The sequence below is a fragment of the Phascolarctos cinereus genome, unplaced genomic scaffold (genome assembly GCF_003287225.1).
Source record: "Phascolarctos cinereus isolate Bilbo 61053 unplaced genomic scaffold, phaCin_HiC Scaffold_4;HRSCAF=312, whole genome shotgun sequence".
NCBI classification, from domain to species: domain Eukaryota; kingdom Metazoa; phylum Chordata; class Mammalia; order Diprotodontia; family Phascolarctidae; genus Phascolarctos; species Phascolarctos cinereus.
The window spans coordinates 201,568,352-201,587,114 of NW_027555847.1; the positions used below are offsets into that span (position 1 = coordinate 201,568,352).

Below are 18,763 nucleotides of genomic sequence, written 5' to 3' on the forward strand. Positions count from 1 at the left end.
TCTTTAAATAAAAGGGCTAGGTGTAGAAACCATCCTACGGTGCTGGAACAGGAGAGAACCTTAGCAATTATCTAGGTCAGTAGTTCTCAGTGTGGTCCAGACACCTTGACGTCCCCCCAAGACTCTTTTAGGCAGTCCACAATGTCAAAACTATAAGACTAAGACATCATTTGCTTATTAAAATACTCCTCCCTTTCCCAACTACACATCTGTGTGAGGCTGGATTTCTTTATATATTTTGATCAAAAGATCAATGCAGAAGCAGATAAAAATATAGCACTTCTCATTAAATTTTGTTTTGGAAAACAATTTTCATAAAAAAAGTTATTTATGTCAACATGTAATGTTTATTTATAACTTTAATGAATATTTTAAAACTCTATCAGGTTACTTCTAACACCATAAAAATCAAGATGTAACCCACATAAAAAAAAAGCTCTTTGGGGTCCTCGATAATTTTTAAATGTGAAAAGGAGTCTTGAGACCAAAAATGTTTTAAGAGCTGCTTATCTAGCTCCACATTCTCAATTAACAGATAAGAAAATGAGGTTTAAAGAAGGTTAAGTACTTTGCCTAAAATCACACAACTAAGTGGTAGAGCCATAATTAAAACAAACTGCCTCCTTCTCAACTTCTGGCATTCAAATATTTATTGAGTACCTAGTTCAGTTTTCAAAGTGCTATATCCTTCTGATATATGGAGTTAAATTTTCCTTTAGGATTCTAAGAAATCACAGAACAAAGTTCAGAAAAGCAAAAATTGGAAAGGAAAAATAGCTAAGAAAATGGAAGACACTTTAACCTACAAATGTCATTAATTTTAACAAATGTTGCTACAATATGGATTGTAGAAATGTAAACCCATTTTTTAAAAAAATTAGTGAACTGAAAAAGACTTTTAAATCCTGAAATACAGATGTTCTTCTAGAAAGGTTTTAATAAACTGGAATAAACTGTCATATGCTAAATTTTAAAAAGAAAATTCTATTCTCCCTTATACACATCTTAGGCTCTTCTACCTCCATACATTTATTGAACAACACTGTTCTCTATACGTGGACTGTCTACTCAGCTCTGAAACCTGATGAAATCCAACCCATCCCTTATGACAGCTCAAATGCCTCCTCCTCTATGAACTGCAAATGAACATTACATAGTCCTACATATTTAGACAGTCACATTCCATTTAATATCATAGTTACGTTTTATATGTCATATCCCCTCTCTCTTAGTTTGTAAGCCTCCAGATCCCATAACATTAGGAACTATGAATATCACATATTCTTCTTCTAGCCCTGAAGGACAATTCTTCAAATGTACTGGCTCCTTAATATCTGTTGATCTGTGGGGTCTATATAGCAGGAGTGGGGAACCTGCAACCTCAAGGCTATATGTGGCCCTCTAGGTCCTCAAGTGCAGCCTCTTGACTGAATTCAAACTTCACAGAACAAATCCCCTTAATAAAAGGATTTGTTCTGTAAAACTTGGATTCAGTCAAAAGGCCACACCCCCAAGGACCTAGAAGGGCACATGCGGCCTCAAGGCCCAAGGTTCCCCATCCCTGATCTGTAGAATACTGCTAAAATTTGACAAAATACTAACTTCTAAAGAAGCCCAACTTTGTTAGCAAGGGACAGAAAAATGGAGACAAAAATTGCATGATTTACACATACATATCTTTAAAACTAAAGAGGATGCAAAGATGGTGATTTGATAAGTCCAAAAAAGAGGGGAAAAGTACTAAAAAAAATTCTTCAGCAGGTAACTTTAGGTACTTTAGAGACCACTTAGTGAAATATATTAAAATTAAAGTTAAGGCTGTTATTAAATCCACAAATTATATTCAAAAAAATAAAATCACTAAATCTAATATTAAAATATTGATAATTTGAAAAATTATATGGAACAAATAAATATCACAGATAAAGGAAATCATCTTCTAGATCATACTCTTCAAAATTTTTCATTTTCAAAACATCATACCCCTTTTTTAAAAATTGTTTATCTCAACCTTTCCTATAATGTTCCTTCTACCTTTATGAACTCACTATTTAACCTGTTTCTCATTACCACATTTAAACTAATATCCTTGTCCATTATTTTTAACTCCAAACTGAAGGAAATATTATTCAAAAGTCAAATTCATAATAAATCCAAAGTCTGCTGCTCAACTTCTAAACCTGTGTTTAATTTGAATGGTTATTTTCTCAACTATAAAACAAAGTTGAGACATGGATGAAATATTTCCTACTGAAGGACATGTTGATCAAATAATAGTAAGAAACTAAAGTAAAATATTTTGCAAAAAATGCTAAATTCTTTAGATAGAGGACACAAATGTTATATTTATAATCCTAAATAAAATATGTAAAAGTTACTAGTGTATGACTTTTAAAGACCATTTAAAACAAAGTGGGAATAATGACAGCTTTACCATCAAATATCTTCTAGGATTGGGCTTTAATTCAAGCATGTCACACTATGCTAGGGAAAAAAATATTGTGGTGGGAAATTTATTGTGGATTTTTTTGGTTAAAATATTATTGCTTTATTGGAGCTTTTTGCTGAACTCATATTTCATTAGCAGTCAAGTTAGATATGTATACAAAAAACATGAAAACATTTCTTGGCAGAAGTCAAAGTAATTCATGCAGATAAAAATAGTCTGAATTAACCTTTAAAGATTTTTTCAAATTATACAAATTTTCTAAAAAACAAAAACAAAAAACAAAAACTTTACCCATCATAAAGTTTTGTAAGCAAATTTCCATAATAATTCTCTCTTAAAAATCATAATTTTAAAATATCCATTGAATATCTTATAGCATGAGAATTTAATATGGCTTTATGAATTACAACTTCTAAAATTTACATTTTTATTTAGAAAAAAAGAATACAAGTTTTAAATAAACTGTTAGCAAGGTTTTTTTTTACTCAAAAGTGCTTATCTTTGAGTTTTGTTCACTTTCTGAATAAAATGCTCTTACAAAACCTTAACTTGAAAATCACTTTATGAGTTTAAAGAGAAGAAAAAAATATCTTCACCAGAAAGTTTCACCTTTACATATCTTAATTAAATGTAAAACATGTTATTTATGTCTTTTCTTCAGGACCAATACAAGATTTCTCTATGAGATGCTTTGGCAGTCTTAGTATTAATGATGGTCGTTCTGGAGAAGTCTCTATTACTGATGTCTTTGGAGATGGCAAGTGTACAGATGCTTCAGGCTGTATAGATTCAACATCACTGTACAGGCTGCCCATACCAGAAACAAAGGTGTTGTCTCTCACAGCAGAAGTCTGTTCAGTTGAGGTTTCCTGGAGTGGAAGATTATGTACAGTCTTGGTGATATTATCCAAATCACCATTACATAAGGTGATTTCACATTCCTTGTCCAGGATAGTAATTCCATCACTTAGAGCAATTCTATCTTTTCTCTTAATTGGCCCCAAAACAGGAGAGGAAGATTCTTTTTTACTATACTGAGTTACCAAGGTGGCAGAACTGTCAGACTCAATATTTTCTTTCACTTCTGGTTCCTTGTCACTGTCAGTCTCAATTGTAATCACAATTGGAGAAGACTGTGAAGAATTACTTGTATGATGTCTCTTGTGTCTCCTCCTATGTTTTTTCTTTTTCTTTTTATGATGTCTACTTGCGTCAGTAGTTTTGCCTTCATAAACTATCTCTACACTTAGGCTTCGGGCCCTCTTTTTCCTCCTCTTGTGTCTATCCCTGCTGGATCTATCCGAAAAGCTGTCACTCTCATTTTTGTAGCTTTCACCAAACTTGGAAGATTTCTCATAACATTCTCCCTTTCCCTTGGAAGAATCTTCATAAGATTGTTCAGTCTCTTTATGGGTACCCTCCAAGTGCCGAGTTTTGTACTTTCGTTTCCCCCCAGGCTTTTCACATCTCACTCGGTCAGAGCCTACAGACACATCTCTTGATTTATTACTGGACCGACTCCTGGACCTGTGCCTTTCATTGTAGTAATGCCTCCTTTCACTGTGACTACTTTCCTTTCTAGCATTTGTCCGTTCAGAAAAGGTCTGAATTCTAAATTCTGGACTAGAAGATTGTCGAGGATAATGAGCTAGAGTTCTCTTCCTATATGATGACTCATAGCCATCCCTGTTTCTACTATAGTAAGCATATTCCCATTGATATCGTCTTGTATAATTATTTCTTAAATAGTATCGTTCCCTATCTCTGCTTCTTGATCTTCTTTTACCATGATCACTGCTCCGAGACCTTGATCTGCTTCTCTCTCTGGAAACAGTGCTTTCACTGCTTAAAGATATTGTCTGGCTTTTTCTTGACCAACTGTTATCTCTAGTTCTTGAAGCTTTCTTGCCTTTTCTATCTTTAAATTGACTACTATCTCTGCTTCTTGATCGTCTACTTTTTGTTCGTCTCTTTCCATGTTTCCTACAACTCTTTCGGTCATGTCCATCTCTGCTTTGAGAATATGAATCTGAACTTCTTGATCGTCCCCTCTTTTTGGACAGTCTATGGTTACATGGAGAACATACTCTCTCTACCATCACTGATGAGCTGAAGTCCCTGGGAGATGATGAAATTGATCGCTTCTCCTTTTTTGATCTAAGTATCCTACCAGAGGGTGAGGTATCAGAATTACAGTGACTTTTATTTACTTGCCCATTTTTTGAAACAAATGAATGTGGAGATGAACATCTACTAAAATCACTGTCACTGGAGCTGGGATCTGGCTTCTTCACAGATTCGTTTTTCTGAGACTCTGATTCTTCAGAGTCAGAGGACAATTCAACAAGTTCTGGGGTTCTCTCAGCTAATGGTTTAACATATCCAATAATGACACAATTATCTGATGAAGAATCAGCATCATCGTTTAGGTCTTGATTTGTGTCTATATCCATTGGAATCTGAGGTCTACTTCTTACAAGTTCTTCATCTGAACTGTCAGAAGTATTTAAAGGGGAAGACACAGCTGCATAAACCTGCTCTGAACTTGAATATGATGGCCCTGGAGTTTCATCATCCCATGGAGCTTGACTAGCAGTCAATGCATTAGTATCTAGTTCTTGATTATCCGCCTCATCGGGAGATATGGTAATAACTGAGGAATCTGACTGGCTACCTTCCTCATATGAAGGAGCAGGGCAGTCATAATTAGCATGTTGATCAAAAGCTTCCATGTTAAAAGGAGATCGAGCAAAACTGATAAATTCATGTAAAAAATGATCAGTCCGATTAAGTAAAAAAGGTTTTAAGTCATCAACAAAAGCTTGACTTTCTAGGTCATAGCGAGTAACATTACTCATGATAATGTGCTGAACAATATTAACTAAAGATCCATGAGTTCCAAAGAGAACTGTTAGTTCACGCTTTAACCATGGAACTAATCTGTGAAGGCAAGCAGGATTTCTACGGAAAAATTCAGCTGAAATATCCCTGTAGCGGCCCCCATCTTGAATATGTCTAACACGAATACCAGAACGATATAGTGTTCTTCTGAAATTAATCATATCTGATTCTTGAATTTTCCGCAAGGATCTTCCTTCCTGTCTCAATATATGATGAATTCCACTGTCTCTCTGTCGTATTGGTGGAGCAGATAACCCTTCAAATAGTACTCCATTGTCAGGTGGTGTTTCAGTCCTTCGAAGAGAAGCACTCCTTTGGGAATAAGCAGAAGCACTTCTTTCCCTTCTCCAGCTAGTTGTTCGATAGCGAAATCTTCGCCCATCGGGACTAGCAAAAGAGCCTTGAACATATTCCTTGGTCATGTTCCTATATGAGGGCCTTAAGACGTATTCCTCAAAGTCATTTTCTGCCCTCACTGAATGGAAGATAGACTGAAACGGCTGTTTGCAGAGTGGACACTCAGCTTTGTTTTTTGACCATTCCTGTACACAGCGGAAACAGAACTTATGTAAGCAGTGACCCAGATATGCCACATTGTCAAATTTGTCCAAACATATAGGACACTTAGAATCAGGAGAGGCATCAGCAGGAACTGTCCACTGCAACTTGCTGGTACCAGCTTTAGGTGAAAAGTTGTCCACTGTAAATTCTTCAGCTGCCGATGCCATTACCTGTAAAGAAAAAGAAACATCAGTATACTATGTTGTTAACCTTATTAAGAATGAAGTTACAGTAACAAAAATAAATGAAACACAGAACCTTGTAACATGCAATATTAAAAGTACTCAAGAATGGTTAAATTCTTCAACTAACTAGTTAGAGCTCCTTACTTCGGGACCTGAAAAGAAGGCTATTTTTACTGAATTTCACTTTTCTACTTCTTTGATTACTAAAAAACAACTAAAGGAGGTATTCAAAGCATGGGCATTCGGGACTGCTTTCTATTATTACTCGCTAGTATCCAGAGTTTTTCTTTGGTTAATTTGTTGGACTTCTTGGAAAAAAATTTTTTTTTGGTTCCTAAAAGAGACGGCCTTGATAGTTTACCTACCTGCTATTGCAAGAGGACTTTCTACCTGATACTGTAGGAAGATTTTGTCTACCCTGCTGTTTATTGTTTTCTTTATTCATCTTGACACCAGCTGGTAAGATTTATTGAAAATGAAATAACTCGGACACTGGATCAGGTGTTCAAATACCAGTTCTGCTACTTAGGACTTATGTAACAAAAGGAAAATCATCCTCCCTCTAAGCCTCAGTTTACAATTTCATTGGATGATGGGTTTGAACTATATGATCATGAAGATTCCTTCCACCTCTATGTCACAAATACTCTTTTCCCTTTGAAATTTCCTCTCCTCCTTAACTATGTTTTTCCCCCTACTATGGTTCTATTCTTCCCTGCCCCAATCTTGTTTACTTTTATCTCATGGCTCAGTTTCATTTATCTTTCTTTCACAGTATAGTCAATAACCAGATTCCCTCTCTGCTCACTATGTACATAATATAAAAATTATGTACAATTCTGCATTTTGTGTTGAGGCTACCAGCTTAACCAAGTTATATTGCTTCCTTTTACTGGAAGTAAAAAATTTCAAAATTTTTTTAAAAGACTTATAAAAATTCAGTCATTTTATTTTATCCATTATAAGGATCATAGTAAGCTGGAAGAGTCATTAGAGGTTTTCTAGCCTTACCCATTCTTTTTATAGATAAGAAAAAAAATGAATCACCTTACCTTTTGAATTATCAGAAGACATTCAGGGATTTGCCTAAGGTATCTGTCTCTGTCTCTCACACACACATACACACAAAGCTAGAAGTAAGCAGTGGAGGCAACATTTGAACCTAAGTTTTCTGACTCCAAATCCACTGCTCATTACCATACCACACTACCATCAAATGATATTCAAAGAATTATAGTAGAAAACAGTTACACCTCAGTTCTTATTGGATTACAAATTGCAGACCTATCAAAAAAAAGTCAAATTAGTTACTGTGAGGCTAGTACGCATAGTTTAATTGTCTAAGCTCTGTACCATGCTGTTCATTCCTAAAACACACTAAAAAAGAAAGTTTCATAGCCTATCAATCTTACTATTTGTTATTGGCTTAGGGAAAATTTTTGATAGCAGATATGAACTGATTGCTTAAAATAACATTGGATTAGTCATGGATTTCATTTATTCACTATCCACGAATATTAGCCCTCTATTCTTTATCTTCAATTAAGAGTACCAAATATACTAAATTCAACAAGCTTAAACAAAATAATCTTAGAAGAAAAGTGTTTCAACTGTGAGATTTTATTTCGATGGCTCTGACCTCATGGATGTGGATACTCCCTCTACTAACAGATGAGTCATCAAATTTTCTTCTGTTCAAGACAACTTACATTCAAAATAAGATAAAAGACTTTATAATATCAAGATGTGGTCATATTATTTTTAATAATACTAATTAAGCCTTAATATACCTATCTATATAGTATAACTGCTAGATTAGTTTAAGGGGGAAGAGTGGCAGTGGAACTTTAGTGGCAAGGAGGAACTTGGAATCATTTAAAGTAGATGTTCTTAAAAAAGTGAAGCCATTTAGGTTTTTTTTTTCAATGTCATGGTAGTCTGACAAATCCTATGAACCATTCCTCAGAATATTATTATTAAATGCATAAATGTGGAAGATCACAAAGGAAATTACATTAAAATAGCACGTATGCGCGCGCGCACGCACACACACACACACACACACACACACACACACACACACACACACACTTTCATGGACCACAGGTTAAGAACACCTGATTTCGAGAACTAAAAGAACTAAATGGGAAGCATCCAAGTGAGGGAGAAAAGCAAAGAGGAGATTCAAAGGGCACAGTTATAAAATGAACTCTTCCTGCAGAAGTTTACCACTCTTCACATCAGAGGCCATATATTTCAACTAGGAAATCAAGTTTCTACAACATCCTTGTTATATAGTGAATGTTAATGACCTGTCTTGAAAAGGCCTTCAATATGCATAAGACAAATTTTTAAATAGTAACTTTTGAATTTGGGGGAAAAAAAAGAAAGCCATGAATTTTCCACAGGAGTTTTAAAAAGCTGGCCACACATTGTGCTAAGGGAAAAGGCTGCCTCATGTCTCCAATGTGGAGAAATAATTAACATAAAAATAGTCTAAGATGATTTAAAAACTTTTTTTTGTAGGAAATAGTGGTGAAGCTAGGAAAATTAAATAATCTAAAATTTTGCAATAGTGCGGTTAGTGACAAAAAATATCATATTAGTCCTCCCCATGCTAAGTTACTGGAAGTGCTAAGTCAAGAACTCAGATTTCTCTGATTCCCAGAATCTAGTACTTTCTGAGCAGAAGAATGGAGCAATACACACTTGAAGTAAGGAGTCTCCAATTTAGAAAGGAAAATAATATAGCAAGATGAGCCTAGAGACAGAAAATAATATCACAATTTTTGTCTAAGACAAAATTAGCTACTTTTGCAACACAGTTACCAATTAGAGAGTTCTGAAAAATTTGCGAGTAGCTTTTTCAAGGAGGATACACAAGAAAATACTGAATCATCAACTTGAACTATTTGGTGATTTCAATGACCATGTAATAAAAGTGTTGTATTTCCATAAGTCTGCTTTAACATTGCACTTCCTACATTTTAAATCCTACAAAGTTCAGTCAATATTTTAGCTATAAAAAGGGGAGCAATATGAGATGGTAGTGGGGATATACTGACCAATTGAGGGTTTTTTGAGGATTGGAAGACTTAGGAGTAGAGAAGCACCCAGTAGACAGGGAGAGATTGAAGAAAAGTGAGAGTGGGGATGACAGATGAAGCAATGTCTTGGAGAAGATAGGATGAAATGCAATCATTTGCTCATGTAGCGCAATTAGCCTTGACAAAGAAAATGGCCACCTCTTTATGTGAGACAGGAATAAGAAGGAGATAGTAGCAGAAGACATCTGAGTGAGATGAGATAAAAGGAGAGAAGACAAGAGTTCTGGCAAATAGCCTCAACTTTTTCCTATAAAATGAGGCAAGGCTCTTGGTTGAAAGGGTAAGGGGAGGGAAAATCATGGGAGGTTTGAGGAGGGATCAAAAGGTTTGGAAATGCTGCTGTGGTGAATAGGATTAATGTTTGTCCTTCCTTGTCAAAGAAGATGATGACATCAGGAAGGTGATGCCACGATTTGCAAGTGAACTGTCTGAAGTAAGGAGGGGCTGTGCAAAGTCACCAGCCTCACTTTCTCCCCAGAGCCATGTGGGTCCAGAGGCAAGATATACATCAGGACCACTGGAGATGGCCCAGGGTGAGTAAGACAGGGAGTTAATCCAAGAGGTGTAAAAGGATTGCCTTGAAAAAGACTCAAGAGAACAGGGGAAGGAAAGCATTTATATAGCACTCACAATATGTCAGAGATTGTGCTAAGCACTTGACAAATTATCTCATTTTATCCTCAGAATCCTGGGAGGTAGGTACTATTATCCCCATTTTACAACTGAAGAAACTGAGGCAAACTGAGAATAAGAGATTTGCCCAGGGTCACACATTAGTAAGTGTCTGAGGCCAGATCTGAACTCAGGTCTTCCAGGCTCTAGGCCCAGAGCTATCTATCCACTTTGTAGAGTTGTAGATGTAGGTAGAACTGGTTCACCAATGGGTCAGGATGGAAAAAGGAAGTACAGGGGTGATAGTCTGGAGAGAACTGAGGGATCCAGGGATTGGAGGTCATGGTGTGGAGTAAGAATAGGGTTTGGGGTTTGCAGAATGTATTGACCTTTACTTGTAAAGTGAGTTTCCTCATCCAGAAGTTCTCTAGATCAATGAAATGACAGGTCAAATCCCTACTATATGGATTACCAGTGTGACAGACAGGGATATATTTTAAATATTTGGTGTCACTTCTCATCCTTCACTTAGCCTCTTAATTTTTTTTAATTAGCTCAGATTTTGCTACCAGTCTCCCATTCCCCTTCCTAGTTTAAGGCTGGCAGCAGGTGTGTCACTATTTCAAAAAACAGATTAAGATATTATCATAAAGGGGTAAATTTCATTCTCAGTATAAAATGTTGGTAAGTTATTCCTCTGCCTGTTAAGTATGGACCTATTTTCATATCTACATTTCAGTAGTAGCCTGTAACATTCTGAGTTTTTTTTCCTTATAGTCTGATTATGATTCATTTAAGTAAAAAAATCTCCACTGCATCCTGTTGAAGTACAAGGATAAAATGTGAAATACAACAGCAAAAGGCCCTTCTATCAACTCTAAACTCCTTTTCCAGACTTATTTCACATTACTTCCCCATTCACATACTCTTGCTTAGGCTAAACTACTAGCAGGTTCCAAAACTGATCCTGCATACTCTTTCATATGGGTATTAGTGTAGAGCTAGAACAAACTGTCTTCAAAATATCAACCAACAAGCATTTATTCAGTGGCCACAGCAGTCCAGACATTTGGTTGGGCCCTGGGGAAACAGGAAAAAAACAAAGCATCCTCTGCCCTTAAGAAAACTGGGGGCCAGATCACTCGCACTCTCACATAACACTCCCCCCATACAAACTAATTTTTTTTTTTTGGAGGGGAGGAGAGGCACTAGCACTAGCAGCTAGGTGAATCTAGAAAGGCCTTACACAGAGCATGTTGCTTGAGTGGAACTTTAAAGAAAGCTAGCAACTGCAAGAGATTAAAAAGTTGAAAAGGGAGTAAATTTTAAGCAGAGAGGACAGCCTGTGACAAGGGAATTTGTAAGAACAGCAAGATAACACCTGATATTACTATGGCATTTGCAAAGTGCATACATTCTATAATTTGCTCCTCACAAAAAACTCAATAAAGTAGGTTTTACTATCATCCCCATTTTAAAAATAAAGAAACAGGTTTAGAAAGGTTAAGTGACTTGCAAAGTATCACACAGTATATGTAGTAAGCCAAATCTTCCTGACTCCAGGTCCACCACTCTATATTGCCATCTGCTTGATGAGAGCTCCCTCTTCTTCCATTCTCTCTAGCTCAAAACCACATGACACCACTTTCCACTCTTACCACCTTTCCCCCATTCTCTAATGAGACAGTCCTTAAGGCCAACTCCTTTACCCCCTTCAACTGATCTCATCTCCTCTAGCAGACTACAACCTCAATCTACCTCTCTAGAATCTTCACCCTCTCCCCATTTACTAGTTCCTCTCCTTCCACCTTCAAACATGCCCAAGACTCCCCCATCCTTAAACATTAAAAAAAAAATAAAAAACCCTTCACTAGACTTTATCATCCCCTGTCTCTCTTCTCCCTTTCTCATTCAGCCAAACTCCCACAAAAAAGCTGTCTGTTCCAATTGCTTTGATTCCTTTACTCCTCAACCTTCTGCAATTTGACTCAAGACCTCATCAATCAATTGAAACTGCTCTCTCCAAAGTTACCACTTACACCTAAATTGCCAAACCTGATGGTCTTTTCTCAGTCTCCATTCTTCTCAACCTAGCTGTAGCATGTAGCACTGCTGGTCACTGTCTCTTCCAGGATATTCTCCATAAGTTTTCATGACACTGCTCTCTCCTAATTCTCCTACTTGTCTGACTGCTCTTCCAGTTTTCTTTGGCTGCTCATCATATCACATCCCCTAACTGTAGGTATTCCCCATGGTTTTGGCCTAGGCCTTCTTCTAACTCCTTTGGTAACTTCATCAACTCCCATAAATATCATCTGTATGGAGATTCATGCATCTATATAGGAAACACTTTAGTCTCTCCCTTGAACTTCAGTCCCCTCTTCTAAATACCAATATTTTTCCAAAGGTGCCACTATCCTTCCAATCCCCCACATTTATAATTTATAATCTTGTCATCATGCATAATTCCTCACACTCATGATATATGTGTGTATATATGTATATCTCCAATCAGTTGCCTTCAGAATTTTCTATCACCAGTTTGATCTTCTCTCCACGCATACATTCAAATCCTTCACTAGCTCTTGACTAGATTATTATAACAACTCCTAACTGGTCTCCTAGACTTTCTCCCCATTCTAGTCCTTCCTAAATACTGCTGCCAAAGTGATTTGTCTTAAGAGAAGACCTAGCCATGTCACTCCCCTACACCATCAACTCCAAAGGCTCCTTACTGCCTCTAGGATCACATGTAAATTCCTCTATTTGGCTTTTAAAAGCTCTTCTTAATCTATCTTTTCAACCTCACTGGACAATATTCCCACATCACTCCCTCTCTTTCAATCTAATTTAATACAGCCAAATTAGCACTCTCTCTGCTAAACACACACACCCTCCCCCACCTTTGTACCAGCCATCCCCCATTACCTGAAATTCATTGCCTCACCTTTGGTCCTTAAAATCCTTTTACTTCAAGAGCAGCTCAAGCATCACATTCTACATGAAGTTTTTCCTGCTTCCTCCTAACTTACCTTCCCTCCCAAAATACCCTGTATTTACATACTTCTATTTATTCTATGTATTTGTATGTGCTTATATATGTATATCTCCCCTATTGCAGAGTAAAATACTTTTTAGTAGGGATTGTTTCCGCTCCTTATATTTGCATGGAAAACAAACAGGCAGGTACTTAATAAATGCTAAATTAGTTGATTTGGTTCTTTTAAGACAAAGGTTAGGGGTTATCTGCTCTGGGAAGCTTTCTCCCCAGCTGAAAATGATCTTATGCTCATCAAATTTTCTAGAGTATTTTACCTAGAGCTTTGCTTTCCTCTTGGCACATTCTACCCATATAAAAAACTTACTCATGTTCCTGGTTTGTACTCAACAGTAAACTCTTTGAAGGTAGACAAGTTCTTTGGACTTTGTATTCTCAGGACCTAGGCACAGTACTTTGTGCACAGGAAGAACATGAAAGATGATTAATTGAACAGAAGATTACCTTATTCTGTTTACAGACATACTTAATTTATTGTACTTCAAAGATTATTGCATTTGCAGTAATTTCATCTCTATTAAGTCTTTCAGCACCATTTTTCCAAAAGCATATGCTCACATTCCACAGTCTCACATTCTGGTAATTATGATAATTCAAACTTTTTCATTACTATTATATCTGTTATGGTGATCTGTAATCTTTGATGTTACTATTAACATAGTTTTGGGGCACCAAATATCTTGCCCACATAAGATGGTGAACTTAACTGATAGATGTTGTAAATGTTCTGACTGCTCCACCAACTAACTGATTGTTCCCTCCTTTCTCCCCCTCTCCTCGAGCTTCCCTATTCCCTGAGATAAAATAATATTGAAATTAGGACAATTAATAACCCTTTAAGTGTCCAAGTGGAAGGAAGAGTCAGTCAATTTAGCAAACTTCATTTTTTTCTTATTTTAAGAAATTACCACAGCCACCCCAAACTTCAGCAGCCACCACCCTAATCAGTCAGCAGTCATCAATGTCAAGGCAAGATCCTCCACCAGCAAAAAGATTATGACTCAATAAAGATCTCAGATGATGGTTAGCATTTTTTTAAGCAATAAAGTACTTTTTTAATTAAGGTATGTACATCTTTTTTAAAAAATATATAATACAAGAGCACATTTAATAGACTACAGTATATAGCGTAAACAAATTTTATATGCACTGGGAAACCAAACAATTCATGTGACTAACTTTATCAAGATATTTGCTTGATATTCGATTTATTTTGGGGGTCTGGAGCCCAACCAGCAATATCTCCAAGGTGTCCCCTGTAAATAAGTAATCTGCTCTACCTCAGTAGGAGCAATATCTCCAAGGTGTCCTTGTAATTGAGTAATCTGCTCTACCTCAGTAGGCCTTTCCACATGCCTGTGAACAAAAAAGTCTCTTATCCAAGATCCAAGCTTTCCAATCCAACCAAAGCATCCTGTTCTCTGATCCTGTTGTCTATTCAACTCAATATGCTCCATTCTCTCCATCTTCCTTCTCAGTGCTTTTGAACAGGCACTAGGTCTACTAAATCAAGACGAATTTATTAAGCACTAATGCTAACTTATGCTACGGATACAAAGAAGCATAAAAACAAGATTCCTGTCCTAAAGGAGATCATATCCTAGTGGAAAATTCAACATGCACACCCTCCTTACCTCAGCATCTCTTTTCCTTCAAGATGAAGCTCAGAAACCATCTCTTCTGCATGTTTTTCCTGCCCAACCTCTCCCCACCCAATACTAGTGCCATCCCCTCTAAAATGTACAAAGACTTTAGGAATCCAGTTTTTAATTAACTATGGTGGTCCAAGAGATAGTATGTTGAACCTCAATTCAAATACTACCTCAAACATTTAGTTGTGAAACACAAGTCACTTAACTCTTTTCAGCCTCAGTTTTAAATCCCAAGGTAGTTATGAGAATAAGATATTTGCAAAGTGCTTTGCAAACTGTAAAGTGCTACATAAATGCTAATGCTAGTGTTTTGCAAACCTTAAGGTGCCATATAAGTGGTTTGCAAAACAATGGTTTAGCATTTATGGTCTCATTAGAAGCTCACAACAAACCTGGAAGGTAGGTGCCATTATTATTAGCCCCATTTTACAGATGAGGTTGAGGCAAACACAAGGTAAGTGACTTACATAGCTAGTGTCTGAGGTGGAATTTCAACTCAAGTTTTCCTAATTCCAGGTCCAGCACTCTATCCACTGTGCCACAAAATTATGACAGATTAAACAGACACTAGGGGTTCTGACCTTTTTTGTGTCATCACCCCTTTGACAGTCTGGTGAAGCTTAAGGACACATTTTCAGAAAAATGTTTTTACAAGCACAAAAAGAAAATAGGTAGGATTATAAAAGAAATCAATTACATCAAAATATAATTAATAAAAGAATCTTTAGATCCAAGTTAGAGATCACCGGTTAAGAACTTCTAACAAATACGTTATATTTAAGCTGAATAAGTGCACACCTATATGTACTTATCCCCCACTAGACTTGAAGTGAGTAGGGATAGTTTCCTTCTTTGTATACCCAGCACCTAGCACAGCAAGTGCCTGACACACAGTAGGTGCTCATACGAGATTGATCCTACATTGGACATGCAAGGGGAGTTCGCACTTTCTCACTGGAAGAACATCTAAATCCTCGTAGCTAGCTAGGTGCCTCCGAGGCCCAAGAGGCTGCAGCCCCGACTCCGGCTCCGGCCCTCTCTCTTCAAACAGAAGGAAACTCCATATTGATCTCTCGGCCCCTCTCCACAAACGCAGGCTCCCCGAGGGCCCGGGCGGTTGCCCCACTCACAAACCTCGAGACTCAGAGGGGTTCAGGAAGCCGCAGCAACGGCCACAGCTACCAGGCCCCGGCCCGGCTCTTCGAAGCCCTGGCCCGGCCTCGCCAATACGCGAAGAGCGCTCCCGACACCCCGGAGGTCCGGAATCGGGCCGCCGCCTTCGTCCCGGGCCCCCTGTCCGCCCCCATGGCCTACCTCTCAGGGCTCCGGCGCCGTCCCGACAAGGAAGGCTGTCGCGGGGATGCCCCCAAACGACCCAGCAGCCCACCGGCACAGACACACTCTCTCCCTTTCCGGGCCAGCGAGTGTCTCTCCCTCCCTCTTTCGGCGAAGGAGGAGCCAGCCGGGGCGACCTTTGTGTCGTAGGGCGCAGGTCACCAATAGCGGGCTCCCGGCTAACGTAGGAAAGAGACGGTATCCTCCCCCGGGACTCGTCACAAGACAACATCCGCTCGCCCTCCCAAACCGCCAGCCGCTCTGCGCACGCGCCACGGGTGACGTGCTAACGCACACCTGCTGGGGAGGTGGTGGGCCTACGTAGAAGGAGTAGTGCTGGGGCTGTCCTGGGGCTTGACCAGGGCCGGGTTTTGCAAGCCTTCCTTCTGCCCCTTTCCTTCGGTTGCCTCCTGAGGGAACAAATGGCCTGGCTATTTTAGCCAAGGAATCTGGGGACAAAGTTCAAACCCTGCCTCTAATGATACCGATAGCGAGTCGCTGGAGGCCGCTAGGGGGCGCAGCGGTGGGCCTGGAGTCAGATGTGATTTCAAATTCAGCCTCCGACTCCAGCAATACTGTAACACTGGGCAAGTCGCCTCAGTTTCTTCAGTTGAAAAGCTACCTCTTAGGGTGGGTGTGAGGAACACATGAGATAATGTTTATAAAGTGCTTGGCACGGTGCTCTGGCCCATAGAAGGAAGTCAATGTTTGTTTCCTTCTTTTACTTCCTTGGGCCTCAGTTTCTTCATCTGTAAAGTTAAGAAATTAGACTAGATTATTACCGAGGTCCTCATTTACTCTCTAGCTGTATTCCCTATGAACTAGAATTTGAACCTATCTACCACTTGATAAAGACACCCATTTTTAAAAAAAGTGACAACCAAAAGCCTCTTGTAATACTCATTATTAATTACTCTAAAATGCAGTGGTTTCCAAAAGGTGTCATTCCCCCAATCCCCTCCTTTGGAAAGCAATCCATGCAAATAATTTTGTTTTTTATTTAAATAAAATTAAGAAAGTTTTTATAACAAGCCTTAAATCATGCAGTAAAAATTTATAGCTACTGATTAAAATACTTTGCACTTACCATCTAGTTCTAACTTTAAAATAATAACCATGATATTTTATTATTGATATGGATGGACTTCTTTCAAGTAGCTTCTTTAAACATGTCATTGATCATAATAGAAATGGAGGCTGGTCCCACAATTTCCTTGATAGAGGTAATGCCCTAGTGAAGAAAACTCTTAAGCAATTAGGACCTTCTCTATAATTTATAAACTTGGAGGACTGGTAGGGGGCACTAAGAGATTAAGTGACTTGCTCAGCCAGTATGTATTAGAGTTAGGAACTTACAAACACAGATTTTTCTGCCTCCAGGGCCAGTATGTGTCAGAGACAGAACTGACAAACAGGTTTTTCTCCCTCCAAGGCCAGTTCCCTCCAGTATGCTATTCTAATTCATGGTGCATTAACCATGATTACATAGTAATATAATTTATCATTCTTTTAAAACTTCTAAACAGTATCCATAGTTTGTCAAATAGCTACTGTAGAAAATCCTATCTTGCAAAAATAAAATGTTGCAAAGAACAGTAAAATTTGCATCACTTTGATAAACCAGAGAACTCTTTCACCTAGCTAAAACAGTAAGATTTTTAAGTTCAAAGATTTCTTTTTTCAAACCACTATCACAAAACAAATCAATAAATCAGCAAGGATTTATTGAGGGCCTATATGCCAGACATTGTACCAAGTGCTAACCAATGTACAAGCAAAGAAAAAAGCGAATAGTTCCTTACCCTCAAGAAGCCAACTACATTCTACCAGGAGAGACCACCTGTAATGTAGCTCATTAAACCATCTCTTTTTAAAAATTTCACTTCCTCCCTTCATGTCCTCTATGGGAGATCAGTTATAAAGGGAAAATTCATCTTTGTGAGGCCAAATGTGCCAAATTGCCAACGTTATTCACCTGAAATCAGACAAAATAACAGCTCTCATCTGGAACTTCCAATAATTCAGCTAACTTTGTGAAAGCAAATAGAGGACCCTGCCATCTCTCATTGGGAATTGTGCAAATAACAAGAACTCTGAATTTCAGAATGAAGGAAGGAAGGAAAGAACTTATGAGATGTTTACTATATGCAAAGCACTGTACAAATACAAATAAGATACAAATAGAAAAGTTAGGCAGTCTGCTCTCAGAGCTCACATTCTAATGGAGGAGACAACACAAATGGAAGGTTTCAACTGAAAGTCAAATGAAAAGGTTCCATGGTCCTTAGGGTACAGTAGCAAAGCAGATGTTAATATCTCTCCTTTAATTTCATTTGAGTGCCTGACAATAAATCTTTATTGACTGAGGCTGAACCATTTAATAGCACGAAGGACTTTGATGGGTCTTCAGTAGCTGTGGCTATAGCACTTTCAGGAATAGTTGCCAAGCTGCAACTCCACAGGGGTTTCTTCCTAGAATGATAGCAGAGATCGCTGTGCTATAGGGACAGCAATAACTTGAAACTGCTGGATATGTAAGTTCAACTTCAATAACAGCCCCACCCCATACCCTTCACCCCCACCAACATCCTATCCAATGGTACAAAATAAAAACAAAGCGTTGGCTAAGTCTGCTAAGACCAGTTTAGGTGCTTCTTTGTACTGTATGATTCTATATATTTGTGTGGCTATCTATACTTTAATATAGTCATGGAATCTACCCCCAAACATTCAGGAACTACATATGTCAAAAGGAATAATATAAGGGGTTGTAGAAGCAGCCATAGGAAGTGGAAATTTTATAAATGAAGAAAATAATTTTGAATATGAAGATATGAGTTAGAAGCCAGACCACACAACTTCTGTGATCATGAGACTTCAGGTTCCTCATGTGTAAAATTGAG

The 18,763-nt window shown here is 37.9% G+C and overlaps 2 protein-coding genes across 3 annotated transcripts in view; both read right to left on the reverse strand.

Moving 5' to 3' along the window:
* Window positions 1-15,928, reverse strand: part of RIGI (RNA sensor RIG-I) — an 87,699-nt gene extending 71,771 nt beyond the window's left edge. The window contains exon 1 of the mRNA XM_020976230.2: window positions 15,840-15,928. The gene's annotated coding sequence lies outside the window, so the exon portion shown is untranslated. The remainder of the gene's footprint in view (window positions 1-15,839) is intronic.
* TOPORS (TOP1 binding arginine/serine rich protein, E3 ubiquitin ligase) lies at window positions 2,442-15,928 on the reverse strand. Of its 2 annotated transcripts, none has more exons than XM_020976228.2 (2): window positions 15,840-15,928; window positions 2,442-6,081 (listed from the first exon to the last, which is right to left on the reverse strand). In XM_020976228.2, exon 2 carries the CDS (start codon window positions 6,076-6,078, stop codon window positions 3,094-3,096), a length of 2,985 nt encoding a protein of 994 aa, XP_020831887.1. In that variant the 5' UTR covers window positions 6,079-6,081; window positions 15,840-15,928; the 3' UTR covers window positions 2,442-3,093. The 2 variants fall into 2 exon arrangements, with proteins under 2 accessions (XP_020831887.1, XP_020831888.1); XM_020976229.2 differs by lacking the exon at window positions 15,840-15,928 and adding an exon at window positions 13,181-13,246.
* Window positions 15,929-18,763: the final 2,835 nt, after the last annotated feature.